Source organism: Anopheles maculipalpis, chromosome 3RL (assembly GCF_943734695.1).
Source record: "Anopheles maculipalpis chromosome 3RL, idAnoMacuDA_375_x, whole genome shotgun sequence".
Lineage (NCBI taxonomy): Eukaryota > Metazoa > Arthropoda > Insecta > Diptera > Culicidae > Anopheles > Anopheles maculipalpis.
Window position 1 is genome coordinate 35592135 of NC_064872.1, and position 21557 is coordinate 35613691.

General features: G+C 44.3%; 6 protein-coding genes across 8 annotated transcripts in view; 1 reads left to right on the plus strand and 5 right to left on the minus strand.

Moving 5' to 3' along the window:
- Positions 1-100, minus strand: part of LOC126565290 (uncharacterized) — a 1015-nt gene extending 915 nt beyond the window's left edge. The window contains exon 1 of the mRNA XM_050222453.1: positions 26-100. Coding sequence (XP_050078410.1) covers positions 26-100 — 75 coding nt within the window. The remainder of the gene's footprint in view (positions 1-25) is intronic.
- Positions 1-21557, minus strand: part of LOC126565618 (profilin) — a 460520-nt gene that overhangs the window by 243273 nt on the left and 195690 nt on the right. The window contains exon 4 of one of the 3 annotated variants that reach the window (XM_050222812.1): positions 14877-14886. The exons of the other annotated variants lie outside the window; for them this stretch is intronic. The gene's annotated coding sequence lies outside the window, so the exon portion shown is untranslated. Of the gene's footprint in view, positions 1-14876; positions 14887-21557 lie in introns of those variants that run through there. 3 annotated transcript variants of the gene reach the window in all.
- LOC126565567 (mitochondrial fission 1 protein) lies at positions 1644-2457 on the minus strand. Its single transcript, XM_050222757.1, has 3 exons — positions 2407-2457; positions 2087-2200; positions 1644-1985 (listed from the first exon to the last, which is right to left on the minus strand). The coding sequence occupies exons 1-3, from the start codon at positions 2449-2451 to the stop codon at positions 1698-1700; spliced, it is 447 nt and encodes a 148-aa protein (XP_050078714.1). The 5' UTR covers positions 2452-2457; the 3' UTR covers positions 1644-1697.
- On the minus strand, positions 15217-16038 carry LOC126560582 (uncharacterized). The gene has a single exon (XM_050216540.1). The coding sequence runs from the start codon at positions 16036-16038 to the stop codon at positions 15217-15219; it is 822 nt and encodes a 273-aa protein (XP_050072497.1).
- Positions 16204-17710, minus strand: LOC126560584 (putative gustatory receptor 39b). The gene is made up of 4 exons (XM_050216541.1): positions 16720-17710; positions 16568-16644; positions 16350-16505; positions 16204-16287 (listed from the first exon to the last, which is right to left on the minus strand). The coding sequence occupies exons 1-4, from the start codon at positions 17708-17710 to the stop codon at positions 16204-16206; spliced, it is 1308 nt and encodes a 435-aa protein (XP_050072498.1).
- Positions 17794-18639, plus strand: LOC126560585 (uncharacterized). Its single transcript, XM_050216542.1, has one exon. It carries the CDS (start codon positions 17794-17796, stop codon positions 18637-18639), a length of 846 nt encoding a protein of 281 aa, XP_050072499.1.

Sequence of the window (21557 nt, forward strand, 5' to 3'; positions counted from 1 at the left end):
GTACTATTAACTGGTTGCCATTTACTATACAGCATCCTCCTACGATTATGGATCCAAGTCGGACCGACAGTCGGAAACAGAAAAGTCGCATCAACACCATGTTGCTGCTGCCAGGACAAATGATGAACTAGGCAAGTGTTTCAGTTGGAAAAGGATCTTATTGCGTGTCGGATGGCAATTAGAGCAAAGCCAGCGTAGGGAGGTGATGGGTTCATTAAGTGTCCTTTTGTGTTCTGTGATTGAGCGTGTAGTATGGTTTTACTGCATTAATGGTTGATGTAGATATTATCATTGAAGACAGCATTATTTCTCTATCCCTTCCTCGCTAGTGATAGCGCTAGTGTTGGCCGATTCGTTTGGTATCCTATTCGGATAATATTCGATGTGGAATCTATCGAGTTTCGTTCTGATTAGGATGCTCTATCTTCCATGATTCTATTGGGATAGTTTAGGGTAAATGGCAATGAGGCTGGGTTAGAATAGTCATACTTTTATTGTATTTTTTTTTTAATTTTCGAACGGCAGTATTTAATCGCGGATACGGAACAAGTGGAAGCATTTTTTTACTCGTTATACTTCGTTGACCGGACACTACGTCGTATCAAATTCGATTTGCAGAAAAGATGACTATTTTTATTTATTTACAATTGATTATGACGGTCCAATGCCGTATTGTCAAAAAAAAAAAAAAAAAAAAGATGACTAATTTAAACTAATAATTTAGATTGCCGATTTTAAGAATCTGATAATAAATTAGTGAAATGTTTATATGGATAGAAAATATATCATGGGAGTATGTAGCATTATTGAATAATTAAAAAATAAATCATTTTCAATCCAAACCTACCCCCGGATCAGATTAAAAGATTTCATTCCTCATTGGGATTCGCTTTACCCAACTCTAGATAGCTCCCACCCCGTTCTATGCGTAAAAGAAAAGCCATACAGAAACAATCCTTTTACATAAATATGTCTATATTTGAATTGATTATTAACGACACATCTATCCAACTAGTTTCTTTTTCTTTTTCATTTCAAGTGCTGATTCCTTCCCCGTCGTTTGGACATCAGCATCATCACAAATTACGTTTCTCGCCACATAACGCCCCGTTTCTAGCAAACTCGATTCGCTTAACCTTTACCCTGTGCACGTGAGGCAGAGTTGTACGAGACACGCATTTTTATGAATATTTATCTTACTTCTCTAACAAACAATCCGTTTCCTTGCTAACCACATTTCTAGACCCTTTTTTTGTTGATAGTTGTGCAGGAAATCTGTATGCATCTTGGACAGTTTTTTTTACAACACGACAACAAGGATGCCTTTTATAACAAAAAAAAAAAAAAAAGGGTAACAAGGTACCAATTGAAAGACGTGTAGTGTGTTTTTATAGCTGCTTCGTCGTAAGTGTTGACACAACTGTTTTGAAGACAGGAAAGCAGAGCCGCCTTTTTGCCGTGGTTTAAGGTTTAATTTTGTAATCTTTTTTTGCGTTGTAATTAAAAGTGATTACTTGCTGAGAAGCTTTAACAGAAGGATAATATATTCCTGATATATGTAATAATCGACCAGGGGATGCTAAAACCTAAGAAATTCCATAATAACCTTACCACACTGTAGCCTGCCTGCTGTTCCTTCAACTTAAGCCCTACAGCGAACGGTGTACCATACGCTGCGGGGCTTAGCGAGGTGATTTTCATTTCTTCAGCAGTGCCAAACCGAGCCCTACAATGCCACCGAACACGAGCACCGCACCGGTCGCTTTAGCAACACCCTTAATTCCTTCGATGTCCATGCGCTTCTTAATTAATTCTTCCAGCGCTATCACCTGCTGATTGTTTGGTTCAATTTCCAGAAAGGCCTGTGCGTGCTTGAGCGCCTCTGAGTACTCCTTTAGCCGCGTATGTCCGATTGCCATATAGTAAAGGTAATCGCGACGTCCTTCAGGGTGTTTGACGAACAGATCTTCTAACAGCACCAGTCCCTACAGAAAAGAGCCAAACAAAAGGGGTAAATCAATTGTGCATCATTTGTCATACAAATGCTTCATCATCATCATCAGAATCATGATTGTTGCATCATTACCGTTTTCATATCGCTGGAAAAGTCACTCCGCACCATGCAGTACGCATATTCGAACTGTGTTGTGGTTGAGACGGCACCGTCCCGTAACTCTTGGTTGTACTTTTTCTCAAATTTCTGAAACAAAGTACATAAATCGTATCAGTGGTGACGGTGTAACAAAGACGCATATTAATGATTCATTCTACGCAAAAACAATCTGGTGGAAAACTGTTATGACGAATGCCACGGAACAGGACCGAATGGTGCTACTGTCGCGTTGATGGTATCGCGGGTAAAAACTAACACACCATACTTTTGAATTTGATCGCTTATGGACTTACCGCCAGCTCTTCAGACACAACGGAATCGTTTAGTATTTCCTCCATGATGGTTTAGTAAATATTTTAACTTTATATATGCGGACGAAGCAATTGTTTTCACCGAACACGAACTATCGTGTTTACAATATGTTCTCGTTTATTCGGGGCGCTGCCAGCACGGTTAATCGGAAAGCCCGGACTGTCCGTTTGGGTCTTTCTAGTTTTGATCTAGATCAACTTGGTTCCAATTTTACAATCAGATTCGCATGAGTTTTATTATAAAAATTATGAATCCTAAAAACTTTTACCCTGTTTCCAAGATCAAATGCGTTTTGACAGCAAAACAAACAATAAACCAACGAGTAAACTTTATCATCACAGCAGAACCTTGAAAACTGTCACTCTTCGAACTGCATCGAAATATTTCAGGGTTTGAATTGAAAATTTTCACAATGTGCATTATAATCGGTGCAATCCTCTTCCAGTTTTTGAATGAGTGCTTGCTGAATAAATATCGAGATGTACGCTGCAATGGTGAAAACAATCTGAAAAGTAGTTTTAAAAAATCGGTAACCTTGCCTCACAATAGTTTCCTTTCGCGAATGACATACCGTCAGGATAGGTTCGAAATTTAATGTAAAACAATCACCAGCCGTGAGTCGAATGGTGTTGTCACAACTTCCAAATGAATAGCACGGAGAATACTTGGTGATGGTTTTAGTTATTTATTTTCGTCCAAAACTTTAAAACGGTGCCACCTATTCCCCGTTTATCTCGCTACTGCCGGGTTGACCCATCTTTGACAGCTACCTGTCCCAACCATTGTTCTGACAGCTGTCTCTCGTACGTCAGTTCCCCAACTGTCATTTTCCTTCCTAACATTCCCCCAGCCCGTGACCAACTATGTATGGTCACCCTGTATTTATGTCGAGTAATGCTAGTTTCGCTACCGGTCTTCTTAGCGTTCCTGTGGTGGTGCGAACCCACGCTTGTCGCACATGCCCATCAACTCCTGTAATAACTCCTTCTACCATACCCCTCTTCCAGTTGTTCCTAATTGTCCCTTCTACTATCAGTACCAAATCCCCTGTCCTTACCTCTCGGACATTTTCAAACCACTTACATCGACGCGTGATTACTGGAAGGTACTCCTTAATCCACCTTCTCCACATCCTATCTAGGATATGTTGCGCTAACTTCCAATTCCCCCTTAGGCTGTCTCTATAGTTAGTGGGTAGTACCGGCCGTTGTTTAACTCCCGAAGAACTTCCCAACAGGAAGTGATTTGGTGTAATCGCCTCTCGGTTCTCCGGATCTAACGGTACGTACGTCAACGGTCTAGAGTTGATCATGGCCTCAGCATCGTACAATATGGTCTCGAATGTCTCGTCATTCGGTAAATTCCTCACCTCCATTACCGTGCTGATCGCAGCCTTCACTGAGCGCACCATACGCTCCCATGCGCCTCCCATATGGGGAGCACCAGGCGGGTTGAAGTTCCAACGGGTGTGTTCATTGGTGAAAGTCGTTGCCAGGATTTCATTACGCTGCTCGATTTCTTTCCGAAGTTGTCTGCTAGCGCCCACGAAGTTGGTCCCGTTGTCACTGAAGATTTCTATCGGTGCACCTCGCCTCGCCACGAATCGCCTGACCGCCATTATGCATGATTCTGTCGCTAGGCTATGCACTACCTCCAAATGGATCGCTCGTATGGTCAAACAGGTGAATACGGCAACCCATCTCTTTTCATTCGACCTTCCTCTCTTTACCAATACCGGGCCAAAGTAGTCGAGTCCAACGAAGGTAAACGCCCGGACGAACGGTGCCAGTCTCTCCTTTGGTAGCGGTGCCATTGGTGGTACTTGTGGTAGTGCCCGCCGGATTGCACAGAACACACAATTCCTCACCGTTTTCGCAACCAACGCTCGCAGCCTCGGGATCTGGAACTGTTGTCGTACCTCGTTCACTACTGTTTCGTTATTGGCGTGGCGATAGACTCGATGATAACGCTCCACTATTAGCTCAGCCAATTTAGAGTTCCCCGGTAGAATTACTGGATACTTTGCGGAATAGGGTACTTCCGCCGCTTCTCCTATTCTTCCTCGCATCCGTAAAACGCCTTCTTCATCCAGAAATGGCAATAGCTTGTATATACGGCTTTGTTTAGCTACCGTCCCGCGGGGTACTTCATCGCCATTTTGGGTGCTCAGGACACGAATTTCCTCCGAGTAGAATGTCCACTGGGTCTGTTTCCACAAGATGATATTAGCCTTATAGAGTTCCTCGTGGCTGAGAACTCCTCCCAGAACTGGCTCGCTTCTCCTCTTCTTGTCCAGGTTGCCTACATAACGCACAAGCCACCCAATTGTCCGTTGCAGTCTCTCCAGCCTGCTAAACCGTTCATAAGGTATGAGTAACAGTCTGGTATCAGGGCCCTCGGTGTGAAGATTTACCCGCCGTATTTCTTCTCCCGTGCCTGTGTCGGTCGATCTTTGTTGCGGCCAGTCGTCCTCTCCGTTCAGCAAGAATTCCGGCCCTTGAAACCAGATTCCGTCGTAGTCGAAGTTCGGCCTACCCTTCCACTTCGTTGCCTCATCCGCTGGGTTGTGGTCTGTCGGCACCCATCGCCACTCATCCACTGCCGTGCTCTCCAGAATCTCGACTACTCTATGGGCAACGAAGGGTTTGTAGTTTCGGGGATCCGCTCTTATCCATGACAGAGCGACCGTGCTATCAGTCCAGAGCACTCGTCGTGTCACACGAATTGGATGGTGTTCCTGCGTGTAGCGCAAGAACCGTGCGCCTAACACGCAACCTTGGAGTTCTAGCTTCGGTATCGTAAGGGGCTTTAATGGCGCCACCTTAGCCTTTCCTCCAACCAGGGTGCACTGCGGTTCACCGGACTCATCGATCGTGCGAAGATAAAGAGCGCATGCATATGCGTGCTGGCTGGCATCGACGAACACATGCCATTCGGCATTCTCGTACGTTTTCTTCGATGCTTCGGTAAAGTAACAACGCGGAATGCGTATGTCGCCAATCGTTGGGAGAAGTTCTATCCATCTGCGCCATTCGCTGTATTGGATGCCATTTATTTCTTCATCCCACTGCGTGCCGGTTCGCCATAGATCTTGTATCAGGATTTTGCCGTGAATCACGAATATCGCCAACAACCCAAGAGGATCATACAATGACATCACACATCGTAATACCTCTCTCTTCGTTGGAATCCGCTCTGCCTTTAGAAACATCTCCTTTACGTCTGCACACACCGCCACTGCATACAGACGAAAACGGAATAGTACTCCAAGTAAAGACATAACCTCGTCAGGACCCTTAAGCAGCATGTCGTTAAGTGATGTGCCATGTGCCTTAGCTGCAGCGTCCCAAATCAAACGCACCTTTCCAGGTTTGTTTGGGTTAGTAACCACTCCTATTGGTAAATACCAAATTCGTTTCGGGTTAGCCTCCGACAGTTCCTGTTTCGTTGCCTTGTGCACATACTGTTTGTCCAGCAGCTCGCGAATCTGACGGTGTACCTGCAGCTTGAGCTGACCATCTCGTTCCATCCTTTTCTCCAAACAATCGAACCTACGTTTCGCCATAGCGAGGCTTGAAGGAAGCTCTGAATGATCCACCTTCCACAATAAACCCGACTCGAAACGTCTTCCAACACGAACCGTGGAAACCTCCAATAGATGTTGAGCACGTTGGGTATCCGGGTCATCCTGAACGTGTGTGTACGCCACCCCCATTTGCTCCAGTTCGTAGAATTTGCCAATCGCGTCGTGAAGATTGTTTGGGCTATTGCACTCGCAGATGTGCAGTAGTCTATCACCCCCCTGGTTCGTCGGCTTCCCGTAGATACACCATCCTAAACGCGTTTTGACTGCGATTGGATCACCATCTCCGCCCTCTACCGTCCTGAGGGGAACCGTCAGCCTCAGGTTGTCTAACCCAATAAGCATCTTGGGTTCCGCATCCTTATATTCCTGTATCGGCAGCTGCTTCAGATGTTCCCACCTCCCTTCGTCCTGTACGAAGGATTGCCGCGGTAGGTTCATGGCTGGAACCGTACGTACCGAATTGACCGCAAAACGCCTTGTAGAACCAATCGGACCCACCTCGAGATTTACGCGTCTGGACCCAGCCTCGACCCTTGTTGTATTGCCGGTCCAACGAATGCAAAGAGGCTCCACCACACCCTTGACACCTAATTTCTCTGCCAAATCCTCGTCAACCAACGTCATGGATGAACCTTCATCCAAAAAGGCAAACGTTGCCACCGCTCCAGCCGGACCATACACGGTGACAGGCACAATCCGGAAGAGTGCCTTCGACGAAGACGATGCGTACTGATGATGGTTGCTTTCCGCAATAGCACCACCATTGTTCCTTCCAACCCCGGGTTCCGAAGCGCCGATCTCATTGCTGACTCGCCGAGACTCCTCCACTCCGTGCAGCAACGCATGATGTCGGTACGTACACCCTTCTTTGCCACACACTGGCCTGTTGCGGCACGTCCGCCAGTTGTGCTTGCCCAGGCAGCCGAAGCACAAAGAATGTGCACGAGCCTTATTCCACCGTTCCTTAACCGACATTGCTACAAACTCAAAACATTTTCCCACATCGTGTCCCCTTTTATCGCAAATAAAACAACGCAATGATTTCCCTACCTGCGTTGAGTTATTCCCAGATGTTGTTGATTCCTGATGATCGACATGTGCGTGCACATAAGCCTTGGTGCTGGGCTTCTTCCTTTCCGCCGCCTTCCACGATGGTAACTCCCGGTTGGTTAACGTCTCCGCAGCGCTCTGCAACTCGGCCATGTACTCTGCAAACATCCGGAGGTCTGGTTCGTCGATGTGCCGTACAAATCGCACCCAATTATATTTCTCGGTCATCGGTAGCTTGTCCACGATCTCCTGTAGCAGCAACGGGTTAGTCAGATGCGCCTCTCGTCCAGCGGCCTTCATATGGTCCACCATGCTTTGCACCGCTTCACCGAACGCCACGATGGTGTCGGGCTTCTCCATGCAGGGTGCAGCCATCCTACGCACTTTCTCGATTAACCCCGAGATGAGATGCGTTGGCCGACCATAACGTGAGCGCAGCGTTGCTATCACTTGCGGTACCACTTCCGGCAAAAGTAAACGGCTACGCACTGCCTCTAGAGCGGGACCCTTCAGCGCCTTTTGCAAACGCAACATATTTTCCCAGTTGGAAAAGCCGAATTTGTCCGTAGTATACTCATAATGCGCGATGAATATTGGCCAGTCCGCCGGGTCCCCGGCAAACACGGGTAATTCGGTTGGTATGTTGCGATGCACATTCACCTCCTGCTGGGCATAACCGCGCTCCTCACGTCTCACACGTTCCATCGAACCACCCTCCGCACAGGATGGTATCACTGTCGATGTCTCAGCGGTCACTTGCACGCCCAGTTCCTCAGCCAAAATCTGCTCCTCTTCCTTCACGAACCGCAGCTGCAACTCCAGTTCCACCCGTTTCTTCTCCGCTTCTTGCCGTCGCTTCATTATGGCTAGCCTGTTTGCCATACTGTCGGATCCCTTAGCAAGAGTGAGGTTAGAATTTGCCGCCACGCTGTCGGTTGTATTCCGTGAGTGCAGGTTGAAGCCTTCCGCCAAGCGTTTCGTAACCTCAACCAACTTGAGGTTAGGATTTTCCAACACGCCGTCGCTTGTTTCACGCGGAGAAAGATTGACGCTTTCTACCGTGGGCATCATAACCTCAACCCGTTTGAGGTTATGTGTTGCTGGACCTGTTGGTGCCGCCACGTGCTTGATCGGCGTCCTTTTTACCGCTCCAGAACGCTCTCTGCCCGTGCACGCGACGCACAACCACTTCCGCTTTTCCACGGCTTCCGGCGATTCCGTTATACCGACGCACGAAAAATGCCACCATGAGTCGCAACTATCACACGCCACAAAAGTTGCATCGTCCACTTGATCACTGCAAGCCTGGCAGCAATCCTTCCGATCCACTTCCATTTCACCTTTTTTTTACCGTTTTAAAGGCTTTTATGTTGTCACAACTTCCAAATGAATAGCACGGAGAATACTTGGTGATGGTTTTAGTTATTTATTTTCGTCCAAAACTTTAAAACGGTGCCACCTATTCCCCGTTTATCTCGCTACTGCCGGGTTGACCCATCTTTGACAGCTACCTGTCCCAACCATTGTTCTGACAGCTGTCTCTCGTACGTCAGTTCCCCAACTGTCATTTTCCTTCCTAACAAATGGTTTCCATTTTTGTTTGTTGTATGAAGCTTTCAATCTGTTGAATGTTATTAAAAAATTAGCGGAAAATCGCCTTAATTGCCTTAAGCTTCCTTGTGTACTTACCATGGTAAATAGGGGCTTGCTTCTAGTTTGAATTCCTACATCAAATGTGTGAATTCGATGCGTGAACCGATCACTTGCATTCTTGGCGCGACTGTTGACATAGAACAATGTGGCTATGAACAATGTTCGAATGATCTGTCGGTTTAAGATAACTGGCAAAAAGAACTGCTTCTTAGAGTGAAATCTTCATTGAACGGTGCGCGATGCATCTTGCACCCACCTGCAGCCTGATTTAAATCCTCGTTCAATATCCAATAAACCACCCAGTAAATGTTGGACAGCACGTGAATAAAATCCTTCCAGTAGATGATTAAATAGGTCCATCCGAAAGCCTCGTTCATCTCGGCACTCGCACGGAAGAGATCACTGTATAGGAGTTTTAATATGTTGATCCTAGTTGCCAGGAACTCTAGATATCGTCTGCTTCCTAGTTGTTCGGAACACTGCAGCAGCTCAATGTGATGCTCAAGAGCGGTGCGCGTCATACGCAGATAGGAATCGAGCATGATCGTTGGATAGAGTAGTTGCTGTATCTTGCCATGTAGCAAATATTGCAGACAGAAAAGGTACAGGTAGTATCGCTTTGTTTGGTTCTGCGTTGCGTAAAACTGAGAGTGAAGCTCATTTCCTACGTTGTACAGGAATGTTCCCAGCACAAACAGCCAATACAAACGCATGGTACGAGCGAGCAGCCGGTGATCCACCATGCCTCTGTTTTGCAGCGTTTGATGAGCGCTGTACAGTGCTTTCCAGCAGCCGCAAACATTTCGGACAGTTCGGGCAAGCTCCACGTACGTTATCAACATTGCCAAAAGGATGGTAAGTAGCTTAATAACGTCCAGCACCATCCCGATCGACTCACAGTGATAGAGAATGCAATGACGCCGATAGATGATGAACGCAAGATTTACAACGACACCACAAAACTGTACCAAGGTGTGGATGAAGAATGGGCTCACGTCTCCAGTATCCAATCGATACGGCTGAAAACCAAGCCACTGATAGAAACGAACGTAAGTGGAAAGTACGAACCATTGCTCCAGCGTTTCCATTACCGAATGGCGCACCGATAAACGGCAGTTCCCACTTATCTAGGTTAGGCAAATATATACCAAGTTCCAAAACCCACAAGCAGAGGCTCCCCAGATATGGAGAGAGAAAGAGAGAGAGTGTTAGCTGAAGAACATACGTGCAAAGTAATTATCCGGAATGGGTTGTGCAATTTTCATGATTTCATTTATCCTCCCTGGTGACAAAGCTCATCCACTACCGAAGCTTCCTAAATGGGAACAGGGTTTTACAAAAAAAAGTAACGAAAATTTAATTTACTCTGCAAACTTTGACCATACCAATGACGGATTTGCTAACGAATTTCGCGATTGCCTGATGTGTGTGTGTGTAGATTCAATTTTAATCAGAGCTAAACAATTGGCAGGCTCTTTGTTTACCGATGAAAATTAAATATAAGGCAGAGCGAGTATGATACGATGCCGAACATGAATCGTACAGCACAGTTCGACGTGACATAGTTGCACTGAATGATTAATAATCTCATCATTAATCAAAATCCTACCGAAATTGGTCCCCAATGTGTTTCAGCGACAGCGAGAAATCAAACAGCGTCAACGCGATGCCCCAACGCCACGTACATTACGATCGTCGGTTCGGTTCCGTCTATCCACTGTTTCAACTGCTCGGTTTCTCATCAGTACCACTCCATGGTCAAGCCTTAACCTCACTCTACACCTTAACGGCCGTCTTCGTGTCTCTGTATACTGTCGGAGAGTTTATCGTGCTGGTGTACTCACTCGCCAAGCCGGAAGCTGTGTTCTTTCTTAGCGATGCTACCGGTACCTTTGCCGATGCTATCCAGTTTGTGATTCCACTGCTAGTTCCGCTACTATCACTGGTACTATCATTAAGCAAACGTTCCACTCAGAAGCGTATCGCCCGGTTGATGGATCGTATTGATAGATTGTTTGAAACGCACGTTACCACACCAGGATGTTTGGAGCGCTTTAACCATCAGCTTACCGAAACCTTTCTCACCCAAATGCTCGTGTACAATGTGATACCGGCTGTGAACGAGTTTTTCATCATATCGCGCATCTCGGCAAATGCGATCTGGCACCGGAACTGGTTACTGAAAGTGTGGTTCTTTATCCTTATTCGACTTGGTGACTCGTTCTTCCTGCTACATGTCCAGTACCTGAGGAATAGGTATCGCTTTCTTAACACCGAACTGCAGCTTACAGTGTCGACGCAGGGACGTAGCATTTCATTCGAAGCAACCCATCGTCGGTTGGTGCAGCTGAAAGCGATCCAGAATCTGCTGAAAGATCTCGCCGGGGAAGTAAGTGATCGGTTCGGGTGGCAACTGTTTGGCGTGATAACGATGCTATTTATTTGTACCACGATTGATGGGTACTGGATGTACGCGAGTCTACATCATCACAGCAATCTTTACAAGGTGGAATCGTTTTTGTGTGGAATATCGCCCTTGCTGATGTTCTTCGTACTGTTCACCACCTGTCAGCGGTGTTTGGATGAGGTGCGCAAAATAAGGATGATACACTCTGGATGAGCACATTATTGACTTGTCTGCGAGTATTTTTATTATTTTACAGGGAGAAATGACATTCTACCATCTGCACAGTGTGTGTGACCGTGCTCTACCTAACAAAACGATCATGTTGGTAAGATCGAGATCGAGAGAGGTGTGATACGATACCAAGTAACGCTCTTCGGTCTTCCAGATTGAGAGCTTTTCCAAGCAATTAGACAACGAACGGGTCAACATTTCAGCTGCAAACTTCTTCAACTTACGCCTATCTTCACTAACTACCGTGAGTATTAGTACCACCAATTATTGTGAAGCTGCTCAAGCTATAAGCTTAATTTCATGTTTTTAATGACAGATTTTTGCATCCATTACATCGTATTTGGTAGTTTACATAAACTTTATTCCTAAAACGGACACGTTCGACGATTACAACAAGGAGCACAATCTTGTTACAACTTGAAGCTACTGGTGATCTCTTCGCTCATCTCCTGACAGGTCCTGATTATTATAAAGAATTAACCACTCTCAACTCTTTGTCCGTCTCGACATTCCAGTAAACTTCCTCCAGGACACAACGTATCCTTGTTGTCAATAAATAAACCTATCACCTCGTAATTAGGTGTGCTCATTGCCATCATCAACCACCTTCGAAACAATGTCCCTAATGCCCTACTGTCATCGGATCGGAACGCATCCGCTTTACTCCTTCCAACACTCTTCGACATAATTAATCAACGTCCAACCAAACACCGAGTGATGATTTTCTCACGTCCATCAGATCACGTCGATGCTTCGTCACCCTCTTAGAGGAAAGAAATCACAGTTACCAAGCACAAAACGAGCACATTTTGAGTAAGTTCTTTCGTGATTAACAACCACAGCACGGCACAGCTCACGGCACGATGCTTGTGACACTAATATTTCAACTTTGTGGCTTACAAACGTACGCTGAACCGGGTGCACCGTTTGCGTCCACACTGGCACTTTTGTGGTGTATCGGGAACTGCATCCTTTACGTCGGTGTGCTTGCGTACTGTCTCGCCGAGCGGAGATGGTTGTTTGCCGATTTACGTACCGGTACCGGTATAAACGTTATCCCTTTCATCAAAAGCTCGATCACGGTCGTGTCGCATTTGGTAGTGCTGCTGGAGGCGCTACTAGCACGTGGCATTTACCGTGCGCTAGACGTTCGTGTGACATCGGTTGATGGGACGCTCGACGAGTTGACGGGTGGTACGGCAGGCACAGTTTTGGCTCGTGCTCGGCAACAGTTTCGCAACAAATTGCTCCTGTTCGGTGCGTTCTGTTGTGCCATTGAGCTGGGAATACTGGCCCTAATTTACCCACATCCGGTTCAGCGGGTTATCTGGTGTTTAACCGTACCCTCGCTAGTCGTCATACGCATGAAGCACCTTCATCATGCATACCACATTGACCGTTTAACAGCCCGGTTCAATGTCCTGCGGGAGCAGATGGAGTCTCTGGTCGTCGGTCGATCCAACTCTCCCGGGTGCCAGGAATTACCCGAAGACAAAATCCCACCAAAAGTGACATCTTTGGACCGGTGGAAGATGAACGTATCCCAACGACCGGTCGTCATCGATCCGTGGACACTGCGCAACCCGACGGGACGGGCAAAGTCCCTCGATACGAAGCATCTTCGACGGATATTTACCGCCAAAAGCACGTACCTTACGCTCTGGCACGCCGCAAAGGACCTGAACGGTTGCTGCGTTCACTCGCAGCTGGCCAATCTGCTCCAAAACTTTATCCAGTGTACGTGCGACCTGTACTCACTGTACGCGCTGCTTTATCTCAATCAGTTTGGTGATATTTTCGGTAAGTGTGTACACCTTGCACACCTTACTTGCACGCTGACCTAATGCACTTTTCGCAGTGGAGAGTGTAGAGAACGATAAAGTGCTCCTAGAACAGGAACACCTTGCTAAAAATATTTTCCTTAGTGTCCCTCACGCGACACACGGAGCTATTGATTTTTGTACCATCATAAATTACTACCCTTTCAACTTGGTGTGTTTGTATCTCTGCCATCACCGTTGGAAGTGCTTTTGTGTGAAATTTTTATGAGTGTAATAGAACAAAGAGGTAGCAGCAGAAGAGTGAAGAACAAACAGAACATAAACATCTTTCCACGGCTCTCCTACTTTAGGTTTCATACTCAGCATCGTGGCCACATTTACCGCCCTTGGTATCGTGCTCGCGGCGTGCGAAAACTGCAAGAACCAGGTATACACCCATATATCCTACCGGCCGTATGGAATCGCGCTTAACATTCGAACTTTGCTTTGCATCTGCTGCAGGTTGGCCAGCTGGGACAGTTGCTGTACAAACGGCGCGGTGATGAGGCAGATTTGCTCGCGAAAATGGTTCGTATGCTATGCTTACAACCCGTCGGTCATTGTTACGTGTGATAGAAAGTGTCACGGTGTGTGATATGATGGAGTGATCTGTGCGCTTTCAGATCTAATCAGTCGATACATAAGTAAAGGCACTGCAATAGCGAAGAAAAATGAAAAAGTTTTGCAACCTTCAACCACATTACGGGAGTTTGATAATGTGGCTTTAGGGAAATACAGGGGTTTTAAGCCGGAAAACTCTAACTTAAAAGATGGTTTTATCTTTAGGATAATAATTAAATTTTTGTTTATCTTAGGACATTAATCTGGAGCATTTTTCGTTTCCAATCCTAAAGTACCTTAGAGAAGAAACATTATTTGTTATTTATGTTCAAGTATAAGTTACTTATTAATTTCTTTAAAAAAATTCATTTTTGTTTTAAAATTGTCGAATGATTTCATTAGAAAAACTAATTAAAAAAAGATCTGAATGTTCTGAACCCCTTTTTTTCTTCGACTTTGCTTTCAACCAAACGAGAAAAAGTTGGTTCAGAATCAATTTTTTCGTGGTTTTAATGATATTTTAGTTTTTTCAAAGTCCACAACTAAGTTTTACGAAAAACAATCCAAACCAATCGGTTGGATGCCATGACAGCAACGTAAAGGCTCCGGGCCACGGGAAATTTAACACAGTTAATTATATATTTTAAATGATCGTAAAGTAAATATTACTTTAATCACCACCAAAATTATTGTTAAATTAATCAATCATCAAAATTTTTATTACAAAAAAAAAAAAATTTCTAGATCGAAAACTTTTCTCTGTTGCTGCAACACACTCCGATGTATTTTTCCCTTGGAGGGTTTTTTGACATGGATTTTGTGCTCCTGAAAGAGGTAATTGCTGAGCTTCAAATTTGATACTAGAACCCAATAACGAAAAAAGATCCAAAAAGTACATGTCAACATAGCTACGAACGCTTCGTTCTTTTCTTTCAGATAGCAGCCGCCATTACCACGTACATGGTCATTTTCATACAGTTTATGCCGAAGGAGGACCCAGCATCGAATTCGACACTCCCCAGCCTTAACAGTAGTACACTGCCGTTGGCTAACGAAACACTCACTGTGACACTTGAATAAAGAGTGAAATTGATGCAGTTACGTCGAAGGCTATCTAAAATTTAGAATAAAAACATTGCATCACTTTTCCTGCGCCTTACTTCGGCTTAATGTAGTCCTACCTGCATCATAATTACATAGTCCATGCGAAACATGCTTAATGCCATCATTGCGAAAGGTGCTGAAGATTCCAGCTTTAGCAGACAGTTTTGCACCATCTCCCAACCGGCTTTACACCGTAACTGCCACCTGAGATCAATATGGTGCAGCAGCACCTGTGTGCGGTGACGTTCGGATAAGACGCACTCGTTCGAGTAGAGGTTCATCATCAGGCAGATAAATTTCGACGATATACAACCCTCGAGATCTGTAACGGTACGTCAAGAGTTTTTGTTAAGTACGCCCTGTTTCACCGAGAGCAAGATCATTTGCCGCACGTACACAGTGAATTGAGCACTTTTTCGCTCATAAAACCCTGCACAATCCAGTACGTATCGGTCAGTATGTAGATATGGTTGATCAGCTTGATGAGGGTAAACGAGTATCCAAATGCTCGATTAAGTAACGCAACTAGATGTTCGGCACGTGCGAATGCATCCATCATTGCGTGCAAATGATCACAAATTTGTCCATCACTACGAAGACCACCGTATTGGCTAGCACCCTTGCTTAACTCGATCGTCCAGGCTAGCTCCGTGTTTATTGCCTTTAAGCAAAAGTACACCAGATCGGTGTACAGCTTGATTTGCAATTGCCGTAGATGAAGCAGCAGAAAGAATATCCAAAAGGAGATGGTGAAGTTTCTACCACGAGTCGTCTCAGCAATACAGTACGCAAATGTAAGCTCCCACCAGGTCATATAAAGTACGAAAGATGCAACCGTAACAAAGTGCTTCCGCTGTTGAAAAGCCCATTCAGCACGGGGAATGATCTGTTGAAATTGGTCCAGTTCGTTCCAAAACTGTCGAAGAACCCCACCCAGTAATCCGCTCTCCAGCACTAGCGAATAGTAGGTAAAAACCATCAGAAGATATTTGGATAAGTCTACCACATATCCCAGTGTGGTGGCGGAATAGATAACAAGAGATTGATTTTGGTAAATCCACCAGAACAGAACGCTCACGCAGCACACGTTGAGTTTAATGAAGAAGATAGTTTCACAGTCTATGGTTTTGCCCTGTCTTATACTAAACCAGTGCATTGCTAGAACCTGGTAGAAGCTGATCACTCTCGAGAAGTTGTCCATTATTTGCACACTAAATAGAAACATCAGACTAACTGCTGTTTTCAAAAGAGGTGATGGACAGCTTAATTAAGCCTTTTTGCAATGAAGCAGCATGTTATGATAACATCAGGCACTGAACGTTCCGACAATGGATGCTAATGTGACGGCTCGCCGTGTCTTGCAATATTAAGCATTATTGATTTCTTCAAAGCGTATTTCTTTTGAGAAAGTGATGAAAATGATCATATACGTCGTAATTCCCGTGCCGAACTGGAATAAGAAAATAGAGAAATGTAGCAATTTGCATATCAAATGGTGAAAGCAATTATTACCATTTTTAAAAGTGAGTAGTTAATTTCAAACAATCCATTAGCTGTGAGTCGAATCCGTTGCTGAGCAATCTGCAACCCGAAACGATAGATGATCTTGCGCAAGGTAGGCTCGTTCTCGAGGGGAAAGTTCAGCAGAGCTGACTGGAGAGCGCATGACTGGAAGAATGTTTCGCGATGATCAGAGTTTGTCTTCATTAGCTGAGGGGGTATACACCTACCACACGCAGGCAAGACTCGGCCGAATGCAACAAAAGCCCGATAAGAAATGCCGTTGGTAAGATGGCTAAAAATATAGCTAAATAGATAGAGATTGATTTTTTTCTTCAAGATATTCTGTACACTACTCAAGCAAGTCAATTCATTATGATACCTTGAACAGCATCAGTACTGCTGTACATTTTTGTAGACACATAGTACCAGTAAAGATCACACGAAAGCTGTACAAAGTTGGCGGTAAAGTTACAAATCTGTGACCATCCGAAGGTACGGTTAATGCGATCACTCAGCTCCCACAGCTGTCCGTACAAACTTTTTAACTCCAGCAAACGATCGATGCATCGTTGGTACATCGCCCGATACATCTCTGAATCTTGCGGGTGTGTATGAAGATCACACAAATATTCACCTATCTCCACCAGCCCATAGTGAAGCTGTTGAAGATGTATCTTGAGTATGTCGATAAAACACATGTGGAATAGATGGCGCAGCCGAAGAAAGATGTGCCAGATCAGTATTACCAGCCAGTAGGCTAATTCCGAAGGATCTTCTTGGTAGGTGAATAGTACTAGCGATTCAATGATTGCACTAAACACCAGATAACTATAAAACTTCCACAGATAGTGGTGCGTAAAGCGTTGTATGAATTTCTTCCGCGTCCGGCGATGAATAAGCGCCAACATGCCCCAAACGCTTCGGTGTGCGGTGCGCTGTATAACAGTGCAGATCAAAATAACAAACACAGCCAACATCAGTGATCCATACTTTAGTATATCGTTGACGCTGAGGATTTGCAGATTGGTGTAGAAAATGTCAGCTCTGTACAGTAATGCGATCCAGTTTACGGTGACATAGAAGAGCAGTTGTAAGATAGGCAGATGCAGCAGCGTTTCGGTGGTGCTGGCAGGCTTCAGCTTAAGCGTGTAGTAATCGAACGAGAACGGTATGAAACCGTGTAGTTTAAAGATGATGAAAGCGGCAGACAAAAGCTGCCGTCCCGTTGGTAGCAGTGGTAACACGAGATTCATCGTTTGCGTACTGAAAGGATCCAGCAATTCCTTGCTGGAAACTAAGTAACGATGTGACGATTGTGTTTCCTGGAGACTATTGATGAAGCATTTGCATGTCCACGGTACATTTGTCATATTGCAATTTTAATGTTTTACTGCGGTGAGCCATCCGAAAAGTCTCCAGGATGCGTTGCGCGTGCACGGTGTATCAGTTCATAATGGCAACAGTAGAGAGTTTGTTCATTCGCGCTTCTTTTACCGCTTGCTCGTGTATTATGGCGCTATTTCAAATAGTTGGATTCATAAACTTTCCTGTAAAACTTCACCAAACCACGGGTCTGATGATAGGAGAGCATCGCTGGTCAACTTCCATCTGGTGGCTCGTTCAGGTGGCGTTGACTGTGATCTGTGCCATAATGGCTAAACGAAACTACAATCACCTCTTCAACGGCCTAATCCTAACCGATGCGATGAACAACTATTTCAAGTTCGTTATCGGCCTGCTGACGGTTTGTATAACACTAGCCGACTCCTGGTTTCGAGTAGAAACGCATCGCTCGATTTGGATGCGCTACCGCGAACTGGCCACCAAAAACGGTACCTTTCTCGGATTGATCGGCCGGGCCGAGTTGGTGCGCGTTCTGGCACGCTTCACCGTCATCTTTCTGGTGATCGTAGCGGTGTGCACCATGGTCGAGCGTCAGATGTACTACGGTGTTACCAGTGGTTCACAATGGCACTACTTTTGGACGCACAACTTCTACCCGTACTTGATCAGTCATCTTCGGCACGTGTATCATCTGCTGCACATCATGCTGATGGCGGCCAATCTACGACAGTTGCGAAACAAATTGGGCAGCATGCAACCGGTCGGCGTAACGCACTGCATCGAAGCGTACCGTGCGATATACGGTGAGCTATGGCAGATAAACGAGAACATTAACGCACTGTTTGGCTTTTCGCAAGCATTAAACATTGCCTGCAGCTTCGCACAGATCGCATTCGATCTTTATTGGATGTACGCGATGTGGATGCAAGGAAGCGAAGGAGTAGTTTGTAAGTAAAACGAAAAAGTAAAGTGTGAGTGTTAGTAGCTCAAACTATTATTTCTTTCTGTAAAGTGCGAATGTGGTGCCTAATTCCTACACCAGTAATTCTAGGATTTTTGATGAGCGCCGCCAAAAGCCATCAGCTTGCAATGGAAGCTTTGGAAACCACTTTACTCGATATGAACTGTTTGGAAGACTCTAAGCTGGGGTATTTGCGGTATATATTTTTAACGCAATTACTTCGAACCCGAATCAAGCTAACGGCGAAAGAAATATTCGACTTTGATTATACACTTATCCGGAAGGTGAGTCGTGTATAGCGTACGAATGTTATCGTGTTTATTGATAATACTTAAACATTAACTTTAATTTCAGCTTGTTATTGTAATACTTACTTATGTTATAATATTCACGGAAATGTCTCGTTAATGTTACATGGAGTATTCTTCAATATTTAAATATAATTTCTATTGTAATAATAATGTAACTATTATTTTATATGACTTTCGGATGGTTACCGTTCAGTGATTATGATGGTGATAAATCCCACCTCTTATCTCAAGATAGGCTCGAAAAGAACGGTATCATATCAGCGATATTTTGGCTCAGAAATAATGGTAGCTTCAAAGTAAAAAGTAACAAAAGCTACGAGTAAGTAATTTACGGAATACTTCAAAAAATGAAAGTAACATTTAACACTCATAGCAACAAGTGTTGTTCATAACTCTTATCTCATTATGACGCTGACAGGAGTGAATTCAATTGTGATACGAACAATTTCACTTTATTGTGAGTGAATGAACTGAGTTCTCTCAAATATTAAATTATGAACGACTTTATCGTTCAGTCAAAAAACGAGAAAATCGTGATGCACGTCCTATTCTTCGAAACTCAAGTCCTGTTTACTCACGTTCACAGTAAATAATCGTAATTGCAAAGCATGGAAAGCTAGTAGCTTTTTAATCATTAGTCGGTTTATTTACTCAGTTTAAGTCATTATTAACACGGTAACACATATAAAAAATACTATGTTACGTTATTATACACCAGTATTAGTTATGTTCCTTTTGTGTGTAATGTGTTTATTAAATTCAACGTAAAACGGGTGGACCTCTTGAAGCGGGACGACAAAGAAACAAGTGCACATTACATGAGTGAAAAAACGGTAGATAATAATCCACGAATACGGTTCAACGTAAAAAAGGATCAGAGGTGCCAAATCGGGTTCGGCGATCCTCTATGTCAAGCATAGATCTTATATAGAGGTGCCCCTAACTAGAAGACCTAAGCAGACTCGGCGAGTCAAGTCGTTTACGCAGAAGTCCTGCAACAACTAGCCTCTGGATGCATATAACAAACTGGGTCGATCTGCGCTGGATGGGTTCCTACCGGGGCAACGGTCGAACAGCTGAGGGCGACCATACAACTGATAGAGTTCGTCATTGGCGATGTTGATGCACTAATGTTACTATACTCAGCGGTCAATTGATCTAAATTTGAGCACAAGATCATATAAAACGGATGAAAAAACATCTCATGCTCACTGCATTTTCTGGTTGTTTGGTAAGTTTGCAGAAACATTAAGTTAGCAGAAACTTTTAGCAGAAACATTGGATGTCATTTTTCTCTTGTTGCTTAAAAAAGTTAGGACTCTTTTCTAACAATGACACCAGAATCAGCATCTAAAAGAGCAGCATATAATGAGACATGGTTACCTATTGCTGAGAAATGGATGACTTTTTGATTATGTGTAATTTGTGTATACAAAATGACCACTAATCAAGAAAATCAAAACAGTTGGGAGGTTTTATTGTTAAAAAAGGAAATTATCAAACATAAAAATGTTTAAGTTCGCCTTGAACAGAGTCTTGTTTATCGTTTCGAAAAGACAAACAATTTTTTTAAACACTCAATTGACATAATTTCATTCAATTTTCAAACGCTCTCAATCAAACCATTGACTTGAATTGCATCGCTACATAATAAAGGGACGCAGCACAAAAACATATTTCAATCACTTTTCAATTAGTACAAACTTTCTTTCGTTCAGAGAAGCAACCAAAATCAACAACAGATGTTGCTCGCCGCATGCCTTACTGCAACACAATAAAATACATCCAATTACGGTTGGTTCTCTTTTTGAATTTCTCTTCCCAAAACAGCAGCATGTTTTCATGATGACAAACGCAACTAACAAACCTATTCGCACACTAAACCACATTTGTAGTGATGATCGCACGCGAAGGAAAACAACAGAAAACATACAGCACACAATCGTCAAATTTCGCTAATCTACATCGACATGGTGTTGAAAACAACTCGGCAAACAAAACAGAAGGGAAACACAACAGACACAATACCTGCACAAATAAGCCGAAAAACGCGTTAACTAATCACGGTTCGACGTGGGACTGTAAAGATCTGGTCGGTTCCCTTCGGTCAGTCTACTTATGGTGGGATTTTACTTCCGATCGAAGTCATCTCACAACAGTACAGCAACCGGACCGGCAGTAAAATCAAATCAGCCACCACCCGCTTGCACACGGTTGTGTGAAAGTGAAATTATCCAACCCTCGGGTGTCGCAACGGGAGGCTGCGGTTTTCGGTGGCGCGTTGGCTTTTAATTTGGAAAATTAACTCACCGCACAGATTCGCGTTAGAAAATTAAGAGCAAAATCATCAATAAAGAGCCCTTCTATGAGGCTGATCATCTCTCCGTTTCTTGTAGTGTTGTTGGTGGAGACAATTGGAAAGGGAAGAAAAGAAGTGAAAATCGACGATCGAAGATGGTCACAGTGTTGGTGTGAGGTCGGCGTGATTGTGTAACGGAGGGAAATTGGTGATTCGCTGTAAAAAGGTGTGAAGTTGCGGTTGATAAGTAAAGGGCAGTTGTGTGCATTGAAAAAAGTCAAATTGAATGTTTCGAGTGAGCA

What these genes read in the sequence shown, in the direction of transcription:
- LOC126560585 (XM_050216542.1), top strand. Translation starts at nt 17,794, where the DNA reads ATGGCAACAGTAGAGAGTTTGTTCATTCGCGCTTCTTTTACCGCTTGC.
- LOC126560584 (XM_050216541.1), bottom strand. Translation starts at nt 17,710, where the DNA reads ATGACAAATGTACCGTGGACATGCAAATGCTTCATCAATAGTCTCCAG. An exon ending in CCGAGTCTTGCCTGCGTGTG is followed by an intron (nt 16,506 to 16,567) that starts GTAGGTGTATAC and finishes ACATTCTTCCAG; the next exon opens with TCATGCGCTCTCCAGTCAGC. An exon ending in ACTACTCACTTTTAAAAATG is followed by an intron (nt 16,288 to 16,349) that starts GTAATAATTGCT and finishes TTCTTATTCCAG; the next exon opens with TTCGGCACGGGAATTACGAC.
- LOC126560582 (XM_050216540.1), bottom strand. Translation starts at nt 16,038, where the DNA reads ATGGACAACTTCTCGAGAGTGATCAGCTTCTACCAGGTTCTAGCAATG.
- LOC126565567 (XM_050222757.1), bottom strand. Translation starts at nt 2,451, where the DNA reads ATGGAGGAAATACTAAACGATTCCGTTGTGTCTGAAGAGCTGGCG. An exon ending in TTGTGTCTGAAGAGCTGGCG is followed by an intron (nt 2,201 to 2,406) that starts GTAAGTCCATAA and finishes ACTTTGTTTCAG; the next exon opens with AAATTTGAGAAAAAGTACAA. An exon ending in TTTCCAGCGATATGAAAACG is followed by an intron (nt 1,986 to 2,086) that starts GTAATGATGCAA and finishes TCTTTTCTGTAG; the next exon opens with GGACTGGTGCTGTTAGAAGA.